The sequence below is a fragment of the Strix uralensis genome, chromosome 11, assembly GCF_047716275.1.
Source record: "Strix uralensis isolate ZFMK-TIS-50842 chromosome 11, bStrUra1, whole genome shotgun sequence".
NCBI classification, from domain to species: Eukaryota; Metazoa; Chordata; class Aves; order Strigiformes; family Strigidae; genus Strix; species Strix uralensis.
The window spans coordinates 16,163,311-16,184,242 of NC_133982.1; the positions used below are offsets into that span (position 1 = coordinate 16,163,311).

Consider the following 20,932-nt stretch of genomic DNA (forward strand, 5'->3'; position numbering starts at 1 on the left):
AAGATTTATACTAAGAATAACCTCAGCCTACAGAAATGCACACAAGGTGGAATTTGATCCTCATGTGAAAGTGTTATGTGTAGTGTGGTAACATCCAAATCTCTCAGATGAGAACTGCATTGTGTGGAGCACTATACAAACAAAAAAAGAACCCGCTCCCACACCAAAGATCATAAAACTTAGACATACTGATATGCTGAAATAAATATAAATACACTTATGTGTAATACTTCTCCCTCCTCCTCCCCCCAAATACATGTATTGCATATCAGGAAGTACAGTAATCCAGCATTGCAAGTAAAATTTTACTTGCATGACAGACAAAATTTAACTTTATGGTTCCCACAGTAGTTGTAACTTGGCCACCTTGCAAAAACACATTAAAAGTGGAAAAATTATCATCATAAAGAGCAGCAGAAGAGTTTTCTTGCACAACAGAGCTGAGTTACAGCTGCTAGGGGAACCCTAACTTTGAATTTCCTGACTAGCATGCATAAAATCTCACTTGTGTGCATTAAACCTAGTATTTCTCGTAGTCTCTGGCTTCACAGGGATCTCCTTCAGGCACCATCGTTGGCACTGATAATGGTTTCTCTTTACAGCTTGTTTTACATGGCATAAACACAGAATCAGAGAACTGTATTGAAATTATAATAAAAGTACCCTCTCTGCTAGCTTGCCATTATTTATAATAAAAAAATTACCCTTAAAGATATGATTTTGCTTTATTCTGCTTTTTGTTTACTTGCATTACATTGACAGATTTTGAACAAAGATTATAATTTTAAATAAAAAAGCTTGTTTCTTCATATTAGCTCCATATAATGTAAATTGCTATTATTCTGGGTGGCTAACTGCAATGAGATCACTGAATATAGACAAAAGCCTCGCTTGAAATATGGTCCTGAAATCTTGATTTTTATCTAACTACAGTGATGTTTCTGAACTTTAAAGTGTAAACAAACGTGGCCACATCCAAGCAGGTCATCTGTCTAAAAACAAATCAAACAGGAGCATATATATATATATAAAAATATAAATATATATGTAAATCAATCAAATGTTCCTCCTGGCAAGATTTACAACCTCTATCTCCTCTTGTTTTCTGCAGAAGAATGATTCAAAATACAAGGGCACTGAGTGCATCAGCAATGGGATGAGGCTTTGTGTGCCAGTGACTCACTGCAAGGTTCTAGTAAGGAGACGAAAGAAATGGTGTTAGGGCACTTCAGCAATGACGTGCAACCACGGACAAAATCCAGCTGCAAAAAGGGGCATTAACAGTGCTCTTTGCAACCCGAATCATTGGGGGGGGAGGTTTCAATGCAACTTCAGCTGCTTCTTCACCCTTCAAATTTGCTTATGTGGGCTGCAGCAGAGAACAGATAAAGTAGATCTCTTAGCAAATGGAAATACGGTACCTATGGCAAGAGCCTTTACTGAAGATGGCACGCTCCAAGCACTGACAGCTCCGTACCGAGAGTTTAGATGAGTGTAAAAACCACAAGCCCACACTGAGCTCATGCATGAGGCTCGGAAAGTATCTCATGATATTGGGTGACCGAAGATAACGAGGAAATGAGTAGGTGGCATGTGACAAGCAATTCAGGGGGAAAAAAGCTCAACCTACATTTTCGCTTTTTTTAGTTTGTTTTGTTCCAGGGATCTGCCTTCCTTCTGATTTACCTCACTGATCAATGATGCCCACAAAAGATGCAAACTATTGTAGTGCTCCTCACAGCATCCCCACTCAGTATTAGAAGACCAAGAACCTCTGCAATAAACTGTTCCCATCCGAGGCACCCAGGGTACAAATTTTGCAGCTGTTCAGTGAAGTACAAGAAAAGCTGAATATTGAAATTTTCACCAAATTCAACTTAAATATAATTAAATTTGTTCAACATTCCTTATCTATTTCTATTTTCCTTTGCTTCACTCTCTCCTATGTATTCTTTAGAAAAAGAAATCTTTCTGTATTTAAAAGTCGTAAATGGAGTCAGATTACAGGAAGGAAGGTAGGATATTCACATAGTGAGATTTGCCACAAAAGTAAATACTAAACTATTTACATACACAAGCACATATACAAATACACATTTTAGGAAAGATATAAATGCTGCAGAGAATAGCCCAACTCAGACCGCGCATCTGGAGGAAACTTCACATGAAGTTAAGCTACTCCATCACTATACAGGTACTTCTCCTCCTAAAGCGCTTAGTTTGCCCAAAGTCAAAGCAGGATTTAAAATTAACTTTGGTGCTGCTGCAGTAAATTTTAGGTTAGAGTTGCTGGTCTACAACAGCAGGAAAGAACGGCTGTTATCATTAAAACAACCTGGGAAAACTCCTAAAATAATGACATGTTCATAATGTCCAATCTAACATATACTGAGCTGCTAGCACAGAAACAAAGTGATATACTATTTCAGCTATTTTTCTTATGTAGACCTCTGAATAGTACATTCCGGTAAATTGAAGCCAATGTGTTACAATTTAGCAACACTAAACTGCAAGTGATGGTCAATAACTACCAGTCTGACACTGCATCACAACAGACTAGGAGCTAGCACTGATTTGCTAAGAATACACAGACCTCTGAGGTGCAGAACAAGCACTTTTATATCAGAAAGGACCATTTTCCCCACAGCAGCACTAACCATCATTTTGAACATGCAGTTAAAAAATGTTAATTAACCTGTGAAATCACCACTCCCAAAGGAGGACTTTAAACCAAAATGTCTGTTTCCCATGTTTGCATCTCGGATGACTAAAGAAAGCAGCTGCCGTAACTGCAACAACTAGGTAATGGGAAAAAGGCCTCAAAACAAAGTTCAAAATCTAACCTTCTCAGTGAAAAACTCAATGGGAGGAGTTGCACTTCCACAAAACATAAACAAATTTTGCCTAAGATGTTTCAGGCAGCCACAATCTTCACCTGCGGTCTATATTATAAAGCCTTGATGCAACTCCACAGGATTCCCCATCTTGCTCAGGCCAGGCAGGAATCACTGTTTCATGTCAGATTTGAAGGACATTGGTCTCTGATCCTCCTGTTCATGGGACATTACATCCAGCCACAGGAATACTGACCACAGAGGCAGCGGGGAAGGGAAGAAGGAGGACAAGACAGGAAATGCAAAAGAAACACTGATTTTGCACCTCCTCTAAATAATCCTAATGCAAACCCAAAGAACAGTCCTGAGCATGATGCTACATGTCCACTGTTTCCCATCACGTGCGTGTTTTGGTTAATTCCAGGTACAGGCAGAGTTCACCTCACTCACCCATCACCTTTCACCTCTTGCTTTCCGCTGGGTCTTGAGCAGGCAGATGGTAAATTGGTTTTGCTAGATAGCAATCCTGGTAAGCTCTTCAACTAAAAAGGGTAACTACAGCAAATGTATCAGCAGCACATTTCAGAGCTCAAGGGGCTGCAACTTTGACTTAAGCAAGCCATTCCAACAAATCTGAAAAATCTGAAGTATCATAACCTTGCCAGAATAAAAAAAAAAAAAAATGGAGCAGGGTTACTTTGCAGCTCCAGACTGACAGAAAGGATATCTGAATTAGTCTCCAGTAATATGTATATCATTTATGCTTATTTTTATCCCCCCATTCCTTCCTTGAATAGGACCCCCTCCTCCACACCTTTATAACCCAGACAATTAAGGAGAAGCACAACGAGCCCGAGGCGGCCACTGAGCCTGGCTGATGCCCAAGGCACCTACCTGTGCCCCCTCGTCCGTCAGAGCAGCGCTCAGGCGGGCGCTCTGCAGCAGCTCTAAGAGGCCGTCGCTGGATTTCCTCTTCCCCTCGGACACGGGGATGCCTGCGACTTGCGCATCCAGGTGGGTGACTGTCACCTCCGTACGTGTCGCCTGCTGCAATGCCCATGGCCAGTCTTCTCCCGTCGGCCTCACTGAAGCACTTCTGCTTTTCAGGGACACCACAGACCTGGAAAAGCTCTTGGGGGAGCAGCTTGACAACACCTGAGTACTCGAATAAGTTGTTTGTTCTTCTGTAAGAGTCTCCACCTCCAGCATGTCAGGCACTGACACGCTCAGGCGTCGGTCCAAGGAGTGGACCTTCCTTTCTACCATTTTGCTAGACCTCTTCTTTGTCTTTTTCACACTTAGGTTCTGCAGGAATGGTCTAGTTTTCTGCTTCAGGGATCCCCAGACGGATGGTTTATCCAAGTCCATTGCTGCAAGAGGAAATCTCAGCAATGCCTCCTGCACAAAACCAGCTTCAGCGATTCTCAGGGTGACTGAAAGGAACGTAGGAAGAAGGCAAGTCAATCATGAAACTGAACAGCCGCTGAAGATTATGATTCATGTTGTCTCATCTTGAAACTTTCAGTCATTTTTCTAAACAGTTAAAACAAAGCATGTCGCATTAGTAAGTGCTACCAAATACAATCTGGTGGGTAGGTTGGATTATTTAGGAGGAAAACAGCCAGAACAAGTATTTAATCCTACACTAAAATGCAATGTCTGTCCACTATTTTACAATTGCTAAGAGGAGATGTTCTATTTCTTCTTCTGACAAGTCCCAATTTGCGAAAGTTTGAGATTTATCCAATTTGAAACTGGTTTTGTACAAAACTTACTGATGGGAGTTAAAATGTGATAATGCTAGCACACGAAAAATGCTGGCAAAGCTGACACCATAATTTCTGCTGACACTTTTCCAGCCTATGTTGGGTTTTTTTGGCTACTTCCTAGGCCACATGGATTCTTACACAACATATTAGTGGACAAGCACAACACAAAAAATAGCTTCACAAACTAAGTGGCTGAGGCTGAAGAGGACATGAGAAATCCCAGCTGAGACCCCAAAACACTCCCTTGTTAACTCACTGCCGGTGAGAGGTGCTGTTACAGGATTAATTTTCCTCAAAAAGAAGGCAATTGAGAGAAAACAAAGATAAAAATGGATTAGTGGATCACTTACAGATTTTGAAAACCTACTGGACTCTTGTCTTTGAGTTGATTCATACTGAGCATTTATACAGTAGTGAGGGACAAGAAGAAAGGAGCCAAAACAAAATCACCTACTGTATCTGCATCGTGAGGGGAGTGGTCGAATGGACACCTCTGTGCACAGGAGTATCCTCATGGATGGTGTCTTTTGTGGTTAACAGCTGAGCAACCATCCTTATCCTGTGAAGCAGAGGGTCAAATCATCATCAAAAGTCATAAAGAAAAAAGCTGATGAAACCTGCAGATTTATTCCTTTACAATCCCAAAGACAGGCACACAGAGGTTACAGTATATACCTATGTCCTTAGAAATGTATACCCGTTAACTACATGACTGCTGCTTCCAAAACTCACAGCCTATTTAAATTCTAACAATTGTACAGTTGACCAAAAATTACCTATCCCACTGTTTGCCTGATCACTAGGAAAAATGCCAGAACAGGAAATAGAAATACAACTGTAGGATGAATCCAGATAGGGACATCACTGTTTGCTTACATTCATTAATTTGAATGAGATTGTATAGCTGGTTACTTTAATAACTTAAATAATTTTATGACTAAACCCTCCATACTTGCAGAGTGTTCAGGCATCTACAAAAAATGCTCTAACTGTATTACCACATAACTAAAGCTGCACAATCCTCCCCCCACTTATATTGGTCTATAAATGATTAATATCAGCATCATTATACTCCATACAAAAAATAATAAGCTTTAATGACATTACGTGTATTCACAATGCAGTAACAAATTTTGCCCAAACAGGCAAGTGTGCTAGTATAGACATAATCAGCTTAAGACAGTATTTTCACCTCGATCTCCAGAAGTCAGACCCAGTATCAAAGTGCACATGGACAAACTGAAGTTTTTTCCCCTCACAGCATCACTGACAAGCAAAAACAATTTTCTGAGCCTCACAGAGGGAGATTTGAGGCACAAAAAGGCATGGCAGGGCTTTCTTTTCTCACTGAACTGAGGGTGAAGTGCAAGATTCTCAGATTTACAGGAGGAGGAGAAAAGAAATAAATGCTAACCCTAACACATTGGACTGGAGGTGCAGGGATGCCCGTGTTGGAGCAGCACCTGATGCTCTGCGCAAGCTCAGAGACGTGGCTGGATTTCATCTCGTCAGCTCACAGCTTTCACTTGGGCTCTTCTCTCTTTAAATAGAAACTTGACAAGGCAGCTGCAGGGCTCCTTGGTAGTGTTACATCACATACCAATAACAGAAATTATTAGGCTAAACACATTTGCACAAAACATTACGAAACACACTGTTGGGACTCATTTAAACAACTCATCTATTGCCAGTGCTCTCTGCTTTGCTCGCCTACATGCATAGAAACCTGCTGAAGTAAAGGCAGTGTAAATAAAGGAAGGACCCAGCTCAACATCCACTTCCTAAGGCTTCCTATTCCCTTCCTGTTATTCTCCACCGAACTCATTTTGATGACCCACTGCTGCTGGTTTTATTTTGTTTGCTTTGAGATTTTGTTTCCTAGCAGCGGACTTGTTCCTGTAGGTTTTTCCAGTTATTTTCCCCAAATTGAATGTTTTTTCCAGTTATATTCCCTCAGTTGCTGAACAGAAATGCCCATTCAGCAAGGATGGTGCAGGGACCGTACTGTATCTGAGACCCACTTGCATTTAACCCAGAATGAGCAAAGTTCTCCTCAGGCCAGGCAGAATCACAGTGGAAATAAACAAAATTTTAAAAAATAATAACAATAATAATAAAACAAACAAAAAAACCCCCAAACAAACAAAAAAAAAAACAGGAAAAAAAAGGGGGAAAGTTTCTGGGTTTTGGTCAAGACAGCAGGGATGGCTCCAGCTACCTGCCACCTGGCAGCTCCCACTCCAGTTCCCGTGCTGGGGCAACACAATGGTGGTATTTGCTGCACAGCAAGCACCAGGTTGCCTGAACTGAGGCCACAGAAGAAACAAGCCCATTCCTGGATTGTTAAGAAGTTTGGCCATACTCTGCCTCTGAACCTTTACACCTACACTCCTGCTGTGGCTGTAACTTTTCTTTTATAAATATTGAATTTACAAAAAAATTAATCCAAATTATTATAATATGCAAATAAAAATAAATACACAATCTTTTCTAATCTGAGAAAAATACAGTCTAAGGAGCATATGCACTCTGACATCAGCCATCCACAGACTGGCACTTTTTTCACTTCCCCAGTTCAAGCAGAAAAAGCACATCACCACCACGTCCAGAAGTCTGTTCCCCAGAGAGGTCACTGGAAGATCAAGGCGGTGCTGGAGCCAGGGGTGCCAGGGTTCCCGGGGTACCCCCGTGTCACATCAGCACGTATTCACATGCGCAACTGTTCTTTCTTCCTACATTGGTTTTTCTCTGCTTTTCCTTTCCATACTGAGCAACAACAACAGAAACACATAATTTTAAAGAGAGATAAATTCTCCCTCGCTTGCAGAAAGCGTGTTCTTGATACCAACATGTTGTCCATGTACTCCTTATCCTCCACAGGCCAGAGGTTTCCCTATTCCTTCTACAGCCTCAGAAGTTCAGTGCCAACCGTATCGCCCAATATTCCCTAAGCAACCACAGGGAAGAGTGTACTTTGCCAAAGTCTTTATTCTTTCCCTGTATCAGTGGCACAAATCTGCAAACAGAAATCATTAAAGGAGAAACATTTCCTGTTACCAATTTTAACTTTGTTGTTTTTAATTGAATGGCTCCTTGTTCTTATGTAATAAGAAAAAAAAAAAAAATCTTTTTAGCCTGTCTTCTTCAGCCTTCTCTTTAATATGCTGCTAAATCTTAAACGCTCAGAAGAATCCATATAGTTTAGTCTCTTCCTTCAGAGAGACCACTTTTGTTTGCACCTGTCATTTTTATTATATCCTTTTCTTTTGCTGTCTCCTCCTCTTTTGGGGGCAATAGGGGCAAGAAGGACAGGGTTTGTAACAGAAAAGTTGGTCACATCTCACCATCTGACTGATACAACAAATATTTCTAGCATTTTTTCCTCCCCTAAGAATCTTCTAATTATGGTCCTTGGGATTTTTGTGTGTGTGCTTTGGTTTCTCTCACTGTAACACTCCCTACATACTCCCATAAATTGTTATAATATTTAGAGCTAAATTATTTTCTTAGATGTTCTAACAGGTGGCTATAAGAGATATTTCAAATGCCATTGAAAGCCTAGAGAAATCATTCTGCAGTTCTACTTCACTTACTGTCTCGTCAGGAAGCCAGAAAAGCCACAAGTGAGAAATACTTCAAGACACTCTGAAAACATTATAAAAGTGCCCAATTTAACTAAACTGACAAACAAAACCAAATTGATTTACATATTGGAAATTATGGGATACATTCTCTTTCTTCCCTGAGTAACCATTCCCTGCACACTCAGAAGTGCACAATGCTCACTGAAGCACCCCGAATCGCTCCCTGCTAACGCTTTTAAGAAGCATCCTCAAAGCCAGTAAGAAGATAAAAATGCAACTGAGCATACCACCACTGCTATTACAACTTTCATAAATCTAGTAATCATTGCACTCAATTTGTTTATCCAATTACGGTGAAAACGTTGGGTCAGTTTACATGCCATCCATCTTCATAATGTCTGATTCAGTCAGTATGTTTTCAGCTACAACTAGATGCTAAACAACACTTAAACCCATCGTAGCTGAAAATACTAACATGCATTAGAGATTGTTCAGAAGATGTTCCTCACTTGCATGCATCTTAACATAAATTCCAACTGGAACGAACTAATGAAACTCCCTCATTGTAAAACCTCTACTGATTCTGGCTGTTTTGGCATAGGCTATTCACCCCAATCTCTGACTGTTCAGCAACAGATTCACTGGCTTAAAACCTAACACAGGAGACTTTGTACAAGGTACAAGCAAAGGTAATTACACTTCTGCTATGCAGCACAGTATTTGGCTACTGAAAGTTATAGAAAGAGTATAACCCCTTTAGATTTATAATGTCTGAATTCAGTGTGCTGAGAAATGAGGCTGACCTCAAGAAGGAGCTAAGGGAGCAGGGTAGAAAGGGGCTGGGATCCTTTATTCACAGCCTTTTGCCTTTTGCTATAAATTCCACCTTCTGGCCCTAGGAGCCATAAATTAAACCATTCCTCCCTGTGAAAAAAAAAAAGGAAAATATCAGGAAAATAGCTCTCAGCTGGCTAAACCACAACTGTATGTGCTGGGTGGTTATTTCTATAACAGATCATACAAAGTTTTTCTCATCACTGTGTCTAGAACACAGTCAAATACAAATCGTTACTAAGAGTGGAATTACTTTAGAAAAAGAAACCTACACTTCCATCTTTGCAATGACTTATTTCAGTACCTTATCTGGAAATGAAGTAGGTTTATTATAAACATCAACAGCCACAGATAAAAGAGAATATCACCCAAATAAAGTAACCCTTTGTTCAGAGTTACCAGTTTCTCCTGGAGCATTTCAAACCCAACAGTAGTTACACTCATACATGATATTGAAAACATTTAAAAGAAAAGGGAATACCTTACCAGGGGTAGGATGTCCCTTGGATTATTAACACGTTCAAGCGTTGTGCTGCTTTTGCAGAGAAAACAAGTCCAAAATGAAAGACTGACCTAGGTGGGCCTGAAGCCATTCCTCTCTGAGTATGATCACAGAAGCTAACAGGGGACACTGAATTAGATACATACATCACAATATTGAGAAACTGAGACAGCCTTTTCTTCCTGCAGCTGTGTCTTGCAGCATATGCTAAATACCTGAACTTAAATTTGACAAGGCACCAGAAAAAGTCTAATCTCAATCTGATTCTGCACAGGCTAATTACCCTGGGGAAATCAGTGTTAGAATTATTTTTAGTACTAACAAGCATCAAAGGGAGCGCACTGCTGAAGTGTAGCTAACGTCTTCATTGCACAGGCGACTTGCTGCAGAAGCAGGGTCATGCCTTGGCCAGCTTCCAAATCTTGCCATTGCATTTGAGCTTAAGCTTCCCAGTAGGGCTTCAGATGATGCCAGTCTGTTGATACAGATCCTGCTCTTCTATTGCTCTATTATTACAGACTCATTTGCAAAGCATAGTGGGATGCTAAACTTAAATATAACGTAAAAACTTGACCTGTTGCTGCCAACCAAATTAGTACAAGTGCTTCATAAAAGACAATTTTATACGCTTCAATGCTTGAATGAAAATAAGATGACCAAAAGAAACCAGCCTTATTTTCTTGATGTAAATGGGAAGAAATCTACCGTCCTTGCAAAAGACCAGAAATACTATCTAGGGTAAATACAAAGCTTAAGAAAAACTTGTTTATTACATGCAGATAATACAGGCATCTTAAGTAAGACTTGGGGGGTGTGTTGTTTTGGTTTGGGTGTTGTTTAGGGTTTTTTTTTCACAGATCCCTGGGTTTTTAGGCTCTGGGCTTTTAGATCCCATGCTTGGCTTTTCATTTTTTAATTGGCTTAAATGTGATGAGCTCCATGTTTCAAACACATGAAACAAGCACACGTCTTCCTCCACTTATCACACAGGAGATGAACAAGGATGCTCTAACTCCTTAGAGACTCTTTTGCACAATCTGGAGAGCTTTTCTCTCAACATTTATGAGCAGGCAGTAACTATGAGAAGTAACAGAACGACCAGCTGCTACAAGCATCTTAAAATAGCATCTGATAGTGAAAGTTACTGGGAAAAAAAACCTGCACCTGCCTCCAGCTTATAAAAAGTATTGCTTTCAGTTTGTTTTTGTCTATTCTAAAACAGGAGAAAAATGATGAGTATGTATGGGAGAAAGGAAGGAGGAAGTGTTTGGGTGTATTTTTACAAAAATATTTCACAAGTTCCTTCCACTCTTTCAGCTTCTTTCAAAATATTGTAGCTTGTAATTATACCTGTGCAAACCAGAAGGCCCCTTCAATCTTTTCAATCTAATTCGTGGGACTGTACCAAGCTGGTACAATCAAATACAATCTTTACAGTGCAGTCACACCTGCCGAGCATCAGACCCCTCCAGGGACACCTGTGCACGAGGATCTGCTTCCTGCAGCCCTGTTCCACAGGGGATGATGTGCATGTCAAATCAGACTCTAAGATAGATCCTGGAGTGACAGACTCTGCCCTTGGAAGGCACTGTGCCATGTGCTGAAACCATGCCAGCAACAGGGATATTTCTCTACCATTGACTATATCTGTTTTATAATTTACCTCATTGTTCCCAATCACATTGGGTGATCCCTGGGAAAGGTGGTACCTAGAGCAGGGCAGCTCCAGGAGTAGGGGGAGAGGGAAAGCTGATGAGCAGCATGGGGAAGGAGAGATGTAGGTACAGAGTAAGAGTGAGATAAAGAGAGCTCTAAAATAAATAGAAAACTTAGAGGTTTATCAGGGCTCACTTGAGAAGCAACACAAGCTCAAGAGAGAGTCAGGGACCCATGTGTTGAAGGAGCTGGTGCTCATCTGGAGGAGCTCCAGTGGGAATCCAGCCCTGCAGCCTCCCTTCCTCCTCATTCTCTCCTTCAAGCCCTTGTTCATCTCTCTCATAACAAAAGGTATATTTTTATAACAAGAGGTGCACAGAAATAGATTATCCCTTTTCATAACTCCCAGGGAAAACAAACCTAGGAAGGAAATTGGAGACTCATTTCCACTGGAGGCCAAATCAGTCAGTGCCTTTTACTAGCACTTAAGTCACATATTTAAATAAAAGAAGTTTGTGTTTATATGCAAATTACTTGGGCACTGCCAGCATTCCTCCCTAAATAACTATTACTGTCACACTACTTAACAAAACTCAGTGACTATACAGGAAAGATCTATTAAAAGCTCTACATGATTCTTCACCAACAATGTACCAAAGTGGCTTAAACAGAACACTTTTGATCTGTAGAAATAGCCTGATGGTAACTTGAGCAGGACAAAAACCTGCCCTAAGCAGGCTCTTACAGTTTGTCCTCTTTTCTTCCTTACCACAGCGTGTTCCTGTTTCCAACAGCAGCATGGCATGTGCCAGGGCCAGAGCTCATGGTGAAAGTAGGGTACCTAGGAAAGTAGAGGTTACTTTGAATCTGTATTGACCTGTGTGATTAAATGTCCTTTCACATTTAACATCTTCACATAGTTTGGGTATATCTGTATATAAAATGACCCAGTGTTTTTATAGTCTCTGAATTCACAAAGGTAGGAGGCTGAAGGCAACTGCCCCTAAGAAAATAGATTGGTGTGTTGTAGTGTATCACTGAATGAGGGAATTGCACCAGTAATAGCCCTCATTTTCTGCAAGAACCACAAGTCTTACAGAAAATCACTGCACTTAGATATCTGGTGTTGTGCACTGCCACCGAGAAAGCTGAAAGGGAGGCTGGAAAACCCACCCACAAACAAAGCCCTTGGGAAGCTCCTGATGAAGCCAAATGTTTGAGGGATTCAGTGCCATCTCCTGCACTATCACACGATCATCAGTACAACTAACTTGTACATAGTTAACAGCACAGAGACTGACGATGGACAGAGACCACAACCACAAGTGAAATGTAGAGCCTGGGAGAAGCACAGGGGAGTTTAAATGAAGAATAAAACAAATATTTAGCATTCAAAGCAGTCATCAGATCCTCAGCCTCAGAAAACACTTATTCATAGCCACAGTGAATCTCTGTCTGACCTCCAGGCTATAACTGGTAAACAAGTGTTTATTTGGGGGAAAACAAAAGCTCCTCCTTGGCACTGGTGTGTTTTTCTAGGGAAGTATTGCTGGAAGACACACAGTATTTCTTAAATCTCCAAGAAATCAACTGTGAGGATGCAGAACCATTGCACGCTTATACCCATGTTACAAGCACGATAACTTAAGCACAAAGCTCTCACACATATTTCAAAGTACATGAACGTATTAGTGGACTTCATGGATCTTCAGCTACTCCAAAATTCAGTTACAAAGGATCATGAGGTAAGACACTCAGAAAAATACTGAAGCAGGAACAAATAATTACTAAGGAACAACAAATGAAAATACAGACCCTTCAAAGCCGTATTTTTGTATTGGCTAAATGGCAATAAGGGTATGGTATACCTGCTACAGAAAGGGGAAAAAATGCAATTTTAGGAGAAATTTTAACAATTGGCAGTAAGCTATGCTTTTACAGATGACAGCAGCTTGGATAACAAGAATAAGCCATAAATTATATGGCTAACTTCATAAAGCTAAGCAGCAAGACACCTAGTCTGGTAACAAACAATGTAGAAAAGAAGTACATACAAACTAATCACTAATGTCAAGCAAACTTCTCTTGCTTAAGCCTGACTTCTGGGTAAAACTTGCAATAGCAAGATTCTATTACACATGGAAAAGCAAAGACACCAATATACCTTTCTCTTGGACTAAAGGAGCTTCATCCTCATTCATAGCTGTGATTGTGGTGAATAAATTTGGTCCTGGACAATAACTTAGTACTTTAAATACGAAGAAGCCAATGCATGCAACTAAAACCAGTCACATTGCTCCCCTGCAGTCATGACAGTAAAATGTTCAGTACACAAATGGCAGCACAAAACTTAGGTCCAAACTGAGAGCTCCTGGCATGCTACTTTCAAGTGACAGACCCATGAAGACATTAACTTCTGTCCAAATAAAACTACTCTTATTGTGAAAAACTGCAGACACATTACACAGTCCTTAAAAAAAAAAAAAAAACAAACTTCAGTCCTGATTCATCCAGGGTAAATTTGCCATAGTCAGGGTGGGGTAAAATTTGCTAAACTTCAAATACCTTCCCTTAAGCATATCTACAGCTCCTTCCTCACACTGCCCAACCGCACTGGCTGCTCATTTGTACACTGTTACCACACTGAGGTTTTTTGGTTTTAATCCTCCTTTCAGGCATACATAGCTCCAAGCAGGATAGCTTAGAACAGGTCCAACTGACCGCTATGCTTGTCATTATCGTGCCCCATTCACATATTCTCAGACTAAGTTTTAAGTGCATAAGTTATAACCACTTTGCCCATAATTAACAAACAAAAAGCAGAGTTTATTAATCGTGGATGTTTAGTTCTGGTGAACGCTAACTAAAAGGCATTCTAATTCAGCTATCGTAATTATACAATTTCCTGACTTATTAATGGAGTAAAACCACTTAGAGCTCAAAACCAAAACTTTTGCAACAGGTATCAATAAAAACCTTTCAAGATACAGTAATGTTTAAGGGATTTAAGAGCTGTCCACATTCCAGTTACTTGTGTCTAGCAGATATGGGCAAGAGTCACTAATTGGCAAGTGCCCTGGAACACGAACTGCCCACAGTTAGCTAAATAGGTTAGGAGGTTGTCTGGTTCAAACAACTTTTGCACCTAAGTAGATGAATGCTTGATCTTCTTCAGCTTTCATTGGCTTAGTATCAAAGGCTGGATGGAGTTTTTGTTAAATGTTTCTATGAGGCATTCAAAGTTGTCTGGTAGATTTTAGGAACCAGAAACCTTCCTGAACAGGAGGAAACAGGCTGCATCTTCCCCTAAGCTAGTAATGAGTTTTGTGTCCTAAATTATAGTTTTACAAAGTTAAACATAATTCAGCCACTTATACATTAAATTTAAAAAAAAAAAAAAAAAAAAAAAAATCACACCCCAACCACAAAGGTACTACCACAATTACCACTCTCTGAATTTGGGAAGGGAGCGTATATTCCAAAAGAACTACAGGCAATCTCAAATAGCAGGACTTCTACAATATCCATTCGAATATAACTGGAATTAGATGTTTGCACACAAAAAGAAAAACAAGACAAAACAAAACTCTACAGTTAATTGTTTCCAAGTACAAGAAGCCAGGAACAAAGCCTGCTATTGAATGAGCATTAATGATTTGCCATTTGGTTCTGCAGATGTTTCCCATGAGGGAAGACAGCAAAAAACATTCTAATTGAAACCCAGGGAAGCAGTGACAAGGAGCTGAGTTATGTTACTTCATTTGGTTATTTTTATTTGAAATTGTCAAAACCATTAGGTTCAATAGGATTTTACTTTAAGGGGAACTTGTATCCAATAAAATTTCAAAGAACTGAGCTTCATAATCCCTTCTCACTTAAACCCAAATGAGACAGGCTTTTAAAATAAATTTCACAGCCATGATAATATGAGCTAAGAGAGTCTGCCCCATCCTTACTGACAGCTCCAGATCATCGCCAATTCCACATCAATGGCAACAAAGACAAATTTTGACAAAGCCTGCTCAAATAAATTAGTATGGCCATCTGATTTCCATTCATCTCCATTAAGAGATTATCAAACAATACAGATTATATACCTTGTCTGGGCTAGAACTTACTTCTAGAGCAGGACTTACCAATTTAGGAGCAAAGAATGAAAGCACACACTCATAAATCCTGAAAAGACAACAGCGCTGCTTCTGCATCTTAATTTATGGTGTGACACAGAGCTGGAAATCCTTTTATTTCCAATTTAGCTCTTATCTCTGATCTTAAGGCAAAGCTATACAATTCCAAGAATTTCAAAAACAATGAAGTCTGCCCAAACTTAAAGCTTCCAGTAAAAGCAAAATTTACTTTGCATACTACAAATGTAGTTCTTAGGAGTGGGCAACAGGAAGAATTGTCAAGGGTACAAGTACTTCCCAGAAAGGAAGGATATGAATAAGATATCCCTTTTTTTTTTCCCCCATCCCAAGAGGCCAACAAAACAAAACAATGATCTCAAAACCTACATTACTATTTTGCTTGTATTTTAGCAAGTTGTTTTTGTGGGAAAGTGAAAACAATCTAGTGAAGGAGCATCTGTGTAAATACATATGAAACAGGCACCCACCACAGCAGGCAGAAAAGTCACCCTCTGGGTCATTTAGCTCCAGCTCTCACCATACACTGACCAAGAAACCAGAAGCAAGCATTCAAGCTAACTAGTTTTAATTAGGGACCACCAGCAAGTGTTACCAAGAGGTTCTCCTATAAGACCAAAGGTGGTCACACTATGCATCCTACCTACCCACAGAAGGGTCCTCTCTGGTGGCAAAGGGGGCTGGACACCTATACGACCAAACTGGAAATATTCCAGCTCTAACTCCACAAGTAGCCTTGATGGCTCCCAGCTCAAGGGTCTCTTACTTAGACAGGCAGCAGCCAAAGTCAATGGGAAGGCAGGGACACACACAATTTGTCACCATCAGCCTTGATGCAGGGTTTAACAGGAGGCTGTGTAAGCATCAAAAACAAAGGTTGTAAAAATGCCTAAAGGTCAGCAGACCACTTACGTGAAGATAACCAAAAAATAAGCCTCCTTAAAAAAAAAGCAGTATACATTTAAAAAAATAGAAATCAAAAATGAAATCATAACATCCTCCAGATTTTCACACAATAATTCAATTATTTCACGAGTGATAAAACAATGAAAGTTTGCAGCAGTAGTGTAGCCTTACAAAATGTCAGATCAATCTGCACTCTTAGCAGATGGTTACGAATAGCCAGGGAATCAAAACTCAAGGAAACACAGCACTGAGCACACTATTTACTTCAGGTATTTCCCCAAGTGTGAAAACTGAAGTTAAATCTAACATTCAGCTGCTTGGAGTTGTTTTGAATGAAGTAGTAGTGATCTGAGAAAAACCCATCCAAATGTTCATCATATATAGCACCTAAGTGGACTGCATCACTCCAAATACCAATTTAGCCCAATCAACTGTCTCTAACTCTGACCGAAAGAAGATGCTCAGGGAAAGAATATAAGGTCAGGAAATTATATAGTGATTCTGCCTGCAAAATAATCTCCTGGTTTCCAGGAATCTGTGATTTAGGGGCTGCTTCAGCTAGAAATCACAAAGATTCAGATAAAATTAACAGTCATAGCATAATTTTTCTCTATTAATTTGCCTAACAACTTTCAAAACTCATTTATATCTTAAGCAATAGGAAGATACTGCAGTAATGAGTTCCATAGATAAATCATGCTTGTGTGAAACGGTATCTCCTTTTATTGAAAAGTACCTTTAAAAAATCATTTAATTTTGCTCCTTTATTCTCACCTTTCTAAAATCTTGAGTTATGTGAACTTATGAGTAATTGTTCTCTATTTATTCCTTATCACTCAAATTTTTCCCATTGCTGCTTTATCCTCCCTAATGATCACTCTCAATTGAGAAGTACAGATCATCAAGGAGCCTGGTTAATGTTATACCATACAGACATCTTAACTGGCACACACAACAGAAATACAAAATATCTTTTTTTCCTGAGATAATTGATTTGTCTGAATTTATAATGCAGTGCAAAACTCTGTTCAGAACCATTCTAGGAATGTTTCAAGGAAAATTAATTACCATTTTACAGTTTTATCATTAAGTGTAACTAAACAATTATTTTTTAAGCTGCAAGAACAGGTTAACAGGTTTAAAATTTGCCTATGATTGGTTGTGCAGTTTTTTTCAAATGACTGCATTTTTCGATAAATAAGAGAACTAGTAATTCCTAAATACTTTTAAAAAATTACAGTAAGAGCCTCCTTAATATCAATGCAGAGCAGCTACATGATGAGTTAGGGCAAATAAAGGCACAGGCGTGCAAGTATTTACCCCAGCACTGCAGGTGCCAAAAGCCAAGTTTGTTTTAGGAGGTGGCATCCTCAGGGAAGGACGGACAGACTGTCCATCCATAGTGCCTTACTACTCAGATGATGCCCAAAATCCAGGGAAGATGGAGCACATCTAACAAACGAAGTCTCCATTAACAAGACTTCCTTATTACTGATCCCTAAATTGGACAAAAACCATCTGCCCACACAGCAATCACCCCACTCCGTGGTAATGCTGGTAAACCTGTAGTTACACCCAAACGAATTTCTTCAAGCGAGAAATTGCCAAGCACATAATAAGGTGATCAATCACTTGATCAAACATGGGAAACTTTGGCCCAGTTTCTCTTCATTCTCGGTCTTCAACAGAACCCTCACACAGAAGGGAATGGAGAGTTAATCCTTACATGGAAGACAAAAAGCCATCCTTGCCATTCACACCAACTGCCTAAATACAATATCCCCTCTGCTTCTATGACTTGATTTTATAGCATCAACAGTGTCAAAAATAGAGGTGCACTCAGGTACAGCTGTTATGCTGATACTCAATTTGAAATCAGAGTTCGAGGCGCTCGTGCTTCTGACAGCCTCATGATCCTACAGAGACCAATTAAGTCTTGAGAAACAGCCTCCCGGACCCAGGGAACACAACTGCTTAAGTGTAGTAGGAATAGATTGAGGAAAAACATTCCTTTTGCTTATAAACAAGTTTCTATGCAAGTGTGTTATCTAATAAATACAACTGGAAGTAAAATGGGAATGTGGGAAGGGTGCCAACATAAATCCTCCAAGTCTGAGGAAATCGGGAGCAATTTTCCAGTCAAGGATGGAAACGGCACAGAGGAAATGCAGAGCATAATTTAGCATGCTCTACTCTCCTCTGCTAAGGTAAAGCTTCCCTCTCTCCCATGCCAGCAGGTTGCTGCCAGGCAGAAGGACCCCACCCAGCATGGAGATGAGAGACCTCACGTCTCTGTACCTTGGGAGACTGCCCAATTCAAAGCCCCATACTAAAATTAGTTCATGGTATAGGAGTGACCAAAATGGATAAAACCTGAGATTCTCATAACAAAGCGATGGCGCAAGCTGTTACACGTGTCCTGCATGAATTTCACCGCCATTGGTGGAGGCCTCATGGCAACCTTCAGCTACCAGTAAGAAATTAGTTTTAGAGATGAGACAGGCAAATCAGCACAGTGTAGACTAAAGCAGCAGAAGCAGACACTCAATCTTGTCTGGAAATCTCCGTGGGAGGAACTGAGAAGCTTCTGAGGTGACGTTTATCCCCTGTCCCGAGCCCACCCCAGCCACCACAAGGCCTGACCCCAGCTTCGTCACAGGCATCCCCAAACCCCAGTGAACTTCAACATTCAAAGCACAACCACTGTTCTCCTCAGAAGCATTTCTTGGCTGAGCAGGTACATTCTGAATAATTATCTGTTCAAGTAAGAGGAATTTCATCAGTGCAGTTAGTTGGAAAGCAGCTGCATATATTACTAAATGCAAAAGCCACCAGGGAAAAAAAAAAACTTGCAGTGAAGTTGAGCCAGTTATGGTAGTAATTACCTGGAATGACATGATAAGCAACACTTCTAACCCTCTGTTACAGTCTTAGGCACTGGCCAAAGAGGGGATGATTACAGGAACCCACGTGCTGTTTAGACACCCACCTTCCACCGACTGCCAACGACAGCGGTGTCCTTCCTCATACCCTTTTTTCTTAATCAACACCTTAAACGCACACATCTACAAACTATTCTGTAGCTTCTTTAATATAATCAAAGTTAAACATTTCTTAACAGCACCAAGTTTACCATTCTTATGAAAAAAAGGACAAGTGCCAAAAATTTTTAAGAAATAAAATGAAAATCTTCTCTTCACCATTTTCTTCAAATCATTCTTCCCACAGCTACTGCAAAGTGAAACTACACATACTGAATCCATCTTCAGGCTACCTCATATGAAAGTCTATTCGCTTTACTATAAGCTACTTTATGACGGTATTGAACAGCAGCAAGAAATCAAACAAGTAAGATTATTACTCAAATACACCCATTCGTCCTGTCTGCCCACTCAACAGTATCATCTTCTGAGAATGAATCAAAATCACAACAAAATACCTGACAAATCCTACAGCTTAATCACGGAAAGTTAATGCAAAAATACACAGGTGAGAATTTCTATTTTCTTAATGCAATGTAGCAGTAATTCAACTTCCAGCATGCTTTGAGCAACTGACTATCATAAAACTAAGGGCACCAACTGTTTTTTTTTGCCAGATGCCATAGTTGTGCTATGCTAACATCACGGAAAAATTACAGTATTTCATTACAAGCACATGAACAGATTTTTTTTTAAAGGACTATAGCTTACATCTTAAATTTCCCTTAAAGGTATACTTAAAGCAACTTTGCTACATTGATGTACCTGTGTGAATATTTTCCTTTGTTGTTTGTTTTTATTCTAGGGATCGTTTTATTATTAAGTGGTTACTTCTTTAAAGTCAATAACCAACCAACTCAATTTCAGTAAACAAGTACACACAGGGATGAATCAGTTCAGTGAAAGTTGGCTGGGAAAGGAGAGGATTTCTCCAGCAAAATTTTCTCATACAGATAAAAAAAAAAATATTCACACAAGGTCCAAGTAGCTCGTGCAGCATCCCTAAAGCGATACACGGCGAAGCAAAGCGTGGGTAACCTCGAGCCTCACGCTGCAAAGTTAGTTCTGGACACCTGGGAAAGTACGAACAACGACAGCAATTCAGCTAGCACAAAGCAGGCAAAATCACCAAATCTCCAGGAAACAAAGAAATTGCAAAAAGAAAAATCACATAACCCCCCCGCCACTCCTACCACCCGCTGAGATTTTCCTTTTAAAGCGAAGTCACCCCGCACTTAGAGCGGCTCGACAGGACGCGCCGAGTACCGCAGCGGACGGCAACAGGAACCAGCACGGCCGCAGCCCCGCGGCCCCCGGAGCGAGGAGGGGACCCCCACGGCGGAGGTGAGGCCGGGGGGCCCCGGGGCGTTACCTGTGGGCCAGGCAGAGCCCGCGGGGATCCCGCACCCCCCCGCCGCCGCCGCTGCTGTCCTCCCTCAGCAGACGCGGGCGCGGGGCGGGCACGTGCCGCTGTCACCGCCGCCACGCCCCTTCCCCCGCCACGCCCCCCCTCCCGGGGGCGGGGCCGCCGCCCGCCCCCCCCTGCGCGCTTCCCGCCCGAACCCCCCCGGGTTTACCGCAACCCACCCCCGGCATCCCCTCCCACCATCTCCCCGCGGCACCCCACCGTGGAGCATCCCCCCCCTCCCTGGACCATGTCCCTCGGAGCATCCCCAGCCCCCAAAAACATCCCCTCCCAGACCTTCACCCTTCCCCGCCCC

At 40.9% G+C, this 20,932-nt stretch overlaps 1 protein-coding gene across 1 annotated transcript in view; it reads right to left on the bottom strand.

Annotated features, from left to right (window-relative positions):
* MCTP2 (multiple C2 and transmembrane domain containing 2) overlaps positions 1 to 20,694 on the bottom strand; it is a 121,192-nt gene extending 100,498 nt beyond the window's left edge. Inside the window, exons 1-3 of the mRNA XM_074880573.1 lie at positions 20,584 to 20,694; positions 5,058 to 5,162; positions 3,729 to 4,267 (exon numbers count right to left, since the gene is read on the bottom strand). Coding sequence (XP_074736674.1) covers positions 3,729 to 4,267; positions 5,058 to 5,118 — 600 coding nt within the window. The 5' untranslated portion in view covers positions 5,119 to 5,162; positions 20,584 to 20,694. The remainder of the gene's footprint in view (positions 1 to 3,728; positions 4,268 to 5,057; positions 5,163 to 20,583) is intronic.
* Between the last annotated feature and the right edge of the window lie 238 nt (positions 20,695 to 20,932).